The 4,993-nt window shown below is 40.1% G+C and overlaps 1 protein-coding gene across 1 annotated transcript; it reads left to right on the top strand.

Annotated features, from left to right (window-relative positions):
• Nucleotides 1-583: 583 nt before the first annotated feature.
• TEKT1 (tektin 1) lies at nt 584-4,968 on the top strand. The gene is made up of 7 exons (XM_010011375.1): nt 584-825; nt 1,189-1,354; nt 1,619-1,747; nt 2,185-2,328; nt 3,522-3,744; nt 4,347-4,543; nt 4,809-4,968. Exons 1-7 carry the CDS (start codon nt 636-638, stop codon nt 4,966-4,968), a joined length of 1,209 nt encoding a protein of 402 aa, XP_010009677.1. The 5' UTR covers nt 584-635.
• Nucleotides 4,969-4,993: the final 25 nt, after the last annotated feature.

Raw genomic sequence — 4,993 nt, 5'->3', positions numbered from 1 at the left:
TATTAAACCCGTGTTCTCAGTATGCTTTGTTCTGCTTCAGCCCTCCCTAGACTTTTCCATTTTCTCATGTACCTGCTGTATTTTCTCCTCCTTCAGCTTTTTTTTTCTTTTTCTCTAATGACCATTACATTTCTTTTTTACAACCTAAAGTTCATTCACCTCTCCAGCCATGTTCTTAAAAGGTGTTTTACTTCTCCAAACTGTGGGAGATTATCTCTTATATTTGTTCACTTTTTATCAGTTTCCTGTGATTGTCCATTTAGTAATTCCATCCTTCCTTACGTCTCCTTTTGCTTCTCTTCTCCCTCCTATGGCAGACAGCCCATCTTTTCTTCTTAGTTCCACTTTCAACCCTCTCCTCCTAGCTTCCATTCCCAAATTCTTCTGTTTCTTAATTCTCCCATTCCAAACTCTCTCCCCCACACCTTAGCAAATCTTGGGGAGCCCTGTGCAAGAAGTCTTGTCTTTTCATACCTGTGTCATTTTGCAGGTGAAAGAGGCAAGAATTTTTCTCACCCTTGTGTACTTGCCTTTTTCCCTTCTTGTTTCTGCAGCCAAATGTAATGTATTCCTGTTTTCAGGTTCCACATTCCAAGAACTGACTTGTGTTATTTCCAGAAACTGTCTACAAAACAATGGCCAGACTGTTGCAAGCTCCACCCAAATTTCATCCCTCAGAATGGGACATTGCAGCCAGGATGCAGTGTGCCAGTACAGAGTCTCTGAAATCGAGATCAGAGCGCACGATAGCTGAGAGTCAGAGGCTGCTGGATGAAATAGAAAAGACAACTCAGAAAACCCAAAGTGATGTCAACAAGAAACTAGGTAATCCCATGTATTCTGCCAATGTCAAGATACGTTGTGCTTTATGTTTAAGGAAGACTTAGAAAATGAGTTGCTAGTGAATTGTCATGCTCTTTGATTTCATGGAATACCTAAAAATCTTTTATAAAATATTTTGAGGCAGACTCTTTATTTTGTAACAAATAGATAAAACACTTGGAAAGCTATTCCAACCAAACTTCCTGACACAGGGTTGCAAAACTGTCCACACATCAGCCTACAGGATTACATGCATTCCACTATGGAATAAGTCTATTTTTAGTCATATCTTAAGATCTGACCCACAGTGGTCTGGCATGTAAGATGGGCTTGTATTAATACCTGTTTACAATTTTCATTCTGCAGAGCAGAGACAGGAAGAAATAAAATTCTGGAAGCAAGAATTAAGTAACAAACTTGAAGAAGTTGTTCATGAGACAGAGTTACTGTTAACATTCAAGACTCGGTTGGAGAAATCATTGGAGAGCTGCAAAGAGCCACTTGTCATTGCCCAAAAGTGTCTTCTGAACAGGTGAGATAATCAGAAGAAAAGCATTCAGGGAGAGAAAAAATCTAGGTAATCAACCCCTAACAAATAATAGAAAAGGCTGTAAATTAAGGGCAGTGGAGTAATGGTCTGATTTAGGTGTTATAACACTGGGGAACCAAGGTCATAAGGGAAAAACTTCTATGTGGCAAGAAAAAGTCTTCATTTTGGAAAGCTGGGTTTCATCATCTTCTGTTAGCTGCAGGCATTTCAGCAATGAGGCTGATGGGTTTTCCTCTTTTTGTTTAGGCAGAGGAGAGTTGGGATTGACTTGGTGCATGATGAAGTGGAACAGGAACTGGTGAAGGAAGTTGAAATACTCCAGGGGGTTATTGCTTTGCTTGGACGTACGTTGGAACAAACCGATGAGCAAATCAGGTGCAGAGGCAAAGTGTGTGACTGAACACTGATAAGCTGAAAAGCAGGACATTCATATTCCTGAGAAGTTGTAAGGTCAGGCTGAGCACAGGTCCAAAATTACCTTCAGTGCTAAACAGTTACAGGAAATCAGTCCTAATTCATATCATTGAATCAGTAATGTTGAGAAGTTCTATTTGTTAGAATCAAAGTACCTGCACAGAACACCTGCTCTTCTCATGATCCAGTCCTGTGCTTTTAATTCCAATTGGAATTGTACCATCAATTTATATAGAGGCAGCTTCATGCTCTTGATTTTGGGACTTTGCAACTAACACTTTGTACATGAAGAATTCCGTAACAGCATTTGTATTACTTAATGCATATATGCATGCATGTTACGGACACCTGTTAAGTGCCTACACTTTGGCTTAGAGTCTGGTTGTTTCTCCTCCTAGACTAAACCGTTCAGCAAAATACAACCTGGAAATGGATCTGAAGGACAAGTTCACAGCTTTGATGATTGATGATTACTGTAGTAGCTTGACAAACAACACTCCTGATACCAGATACACTGATAATGCAGTGAGAATAGAAGGAAAGTAAGTGGTTATTTAGTTCAGTAAATAGCAAGATTATTTGTGTAAAACAGACTATATCTGTCCATCATCCGTCCATTGTAGATTGTTTGGTTTTTTTAAAACTTCTGTCCGTCACTTTTGTATCTGTGTAACGTGTCTGAAATAAGCCACAATAATCACATTCCCAGTGAATTGCAGTTTACTAACAGTTTTTGAGGCTCACAGTTAGCTAAGGAAGAATTCACATATTGCTTAAACTCAGATTTCCTAATCTAGCTTCCTCTGCTGTCCCAGGGTGTCCCAGTGGGGAGAACGCTGGACTGGGACACCTGGGATGTGGAGTCAGTTTCTGACTCAGTCATTAACCTGTCAAATGCACCCCTTCTGTGTGGGCTAGTTAGTGTGAATGGTTTAGTTAGAGAAATAGCCACCACAAAAACTGGCTGAGAAGAGGAAACATACTGAGAAAGCAGTGTGTGAGAGAGAGTCTCACAAGGACACTTCGGGCTCTGCAAGAACTAACAAGGACTGACCACTCTTGCTGCTAGTGTGTTAGTGTGCATCAGTGACAGGTTGGATAACTCAGGCTACAGGCAGAATGGTCTTGGCTGCTATACGCAAATGACAATTACAGCTTTATATATCCACCCAATAAAACAAGAAACCCTCTGAGAAACTTTCCAGATACCCGCCTGCGAGCCACTGGTGCACAGGTATGACCCTGTAATCCCAGGATACAGGTGGGGGTTGGCTTCCCAACTATTGCTCTGACCAGGTATTATAAATGACTGTCTTAAAGGTGGTGAATTATGTGAGAGAATAAGTGAATGTTCTGTGTCAATAGCTACCTTCTATTAATAGTAACATCTGAATAATATTAGTAATAACAGCTTGCTTAATGAAAGTTGTTTTAAGAAATATTGGTTATAATCTGTGTTTCCCCCACAACAATGTAACATTTTATCAGGGAAAGGTACAAAGTTGCAGTGTGACTTTAGCGAATTCATTTTCATCCTACCCTTGTCTACTTCCTTCTGAAATGCTTGCAACATTTATTTTGTATCTGTAGAATTCCCAGCACATCTAGCACTCACTGGGACATGCGGTTAATAGAATTGCTTTGTTCTCAGTTTTGTGGAGTAATTATAGATTTACGAAGTCACAGAGGGTTTGATGGTGTCATTTGATGACCTTTTATTTTGAATCTCCTTCAGTTTTGTTAGCCCTGAAGACTGGCTAAATTTCTCAAACATAAATGTTGAAAAGGCTGACAAGCAGCGAAACAATTCTCTGGCACTAAGGGTGCTTATTGATGGCATCCTCTCACAGACAGCGAATGACATGCACAAGCAATCTGAGATGGTGAATGCTGCGTTTAGAGATAGGGTGAAGGAAGTCAAGGATGCCAAGCACAAGCTAGAGACACTCCTTGCAATGGTAAGTGGTGGGGAACAGTCAGTGAAAAAGTAGAGACCGTGGGCTTGGATTATCAAGTTTTCTCAATCCACTGGCTTGAGCTACTTTGCTTTAAGAATTTTACCTTTGCAATATTGGCAGCCTGTGCCACTTCAGACACTCCAAAAAAACGTTGTCTTAAATTTTCTCTGCTCTGTGTGCACCACTAGAGAGGTGAATTTCTGGAATCACTTGATGTAAGTGTTGCTGTAGACATCAGTAAAGTCAGGATTTCCCTTGTGATTTTTAGTTACATGGGGATCCTACAGAATTTTCATGATTGTAATACAAGAGCATAGTAACTTATAAAATCAGGGTCAATGTGCTTGAAATTTGGTACATGAAAACTGAGCGTTAATATTAAAAAATAATTGCTGAGCATAAATCTCCAGTTTCGCTCAGGAAAGTGTCACCTGCTCTCCAGTGAAGGAATCATAATCATGTCTGACCTTTGTAAAATATCCTTTGATGAAATAACATTTTAACATAATGTTACTGTGATTGTTTTAACTATTGAAGATGTTGACAATTTTACCCATTGTAAGAGCCAGTGTGCAGCACTTCCTTCTGTTGGATTTGTTAAGGTGATGGATGAGACTGCCTCACAGGAGAAGAACATTGCAGCCTTAAAGCAAGCAATCGCTGATAAAGAAGGACCTGTTAAAGTGGCTCAAACCCGCTTGGAAGCAAGAAACCATCGCCCCAATGTGGAATTCTGTTATGACACAGTGCAATACAGGCTGATAAGTGAAGTTGAAGAGATTACAAGAAATATTCAAAGGCGAGTGGAAATGGAGAAAGGAGAAAATCTGTGGTATAGATTACTAGGTTAATAAGTCAAAGTAAATGGGATCCCAGCTACTCTCCCTGAAAGGCTGGGAATTGCTTTTCCCCTAAGGGCAGGACACTTTAAAGGAAGCTGCATGTCTCTCTCTGAAGCCTCTTCCTTTTTTTTTTTTTAACTTAATTCCTCAGAATTCTTATCCCATATGAAAAAACCCTATTGATGTGTTTTCAAGTAATGTCTGTTTTGTTTTCTCTGTTAGGTTACAGGATGCACTAGCAGAGGCTCAGACAGAGCTGAAAGCTCTGAGCCGACAACAGCTTTCCTTGGAGGAGGAGATCCAGGTAAAGGAGAATACATTATACATCGATGAAGTGCTCTGCATGCAAATGAGGGAGTCTGTTAAAATTAACAGCTTCTGAAGCCATCACACTGGGAGATTGTGTG

This window comes from Nestor notabilis, unplaced genomic scaffold (assembly GCF_000696875.1).
Source record: "Nestor notabilis isolate BGI_N333 unplaced genomic scaffold, ASM69687v1 scaffold28323, whole genome shotgun sequence".
NCBI classification, from domain to species: domain Eukaryota; kingdom Metazoa; phylum Chordata; class Aves; order Psittaciformes; family Psittacidae; genus Nestor; species Nestor notabilis.
Note: the sequence above shows the minus strand (reverse complement) of the source record. Positions and strands in the feature narration are given on the sequence as shown.

Bases quoted from the DNA above. Each gene is read 5' to 3' on its own strand.
- TEKT1 (XM_010011375.1), top strand. From the start codon at position 636: ATGGCCAGACTGTTGCAAGCTCCACCCAAATTTCATCCCTCAGAATGG. The intron at 3,745-4,346 runs GTAAGTGGTGGG...GGATTTGTTAAG, and splicing joins TAGAGACACTCCTTGCAATG to GTGATGGATGAGACTGCCTC. The intron at 4,544-4,808 runs GCGAGTGGAAAT...TTTCTCTGTTAG, and splicing joins ATTACAAGAAATATTCAAAG to GTTACAGGATGCACTAGCAG.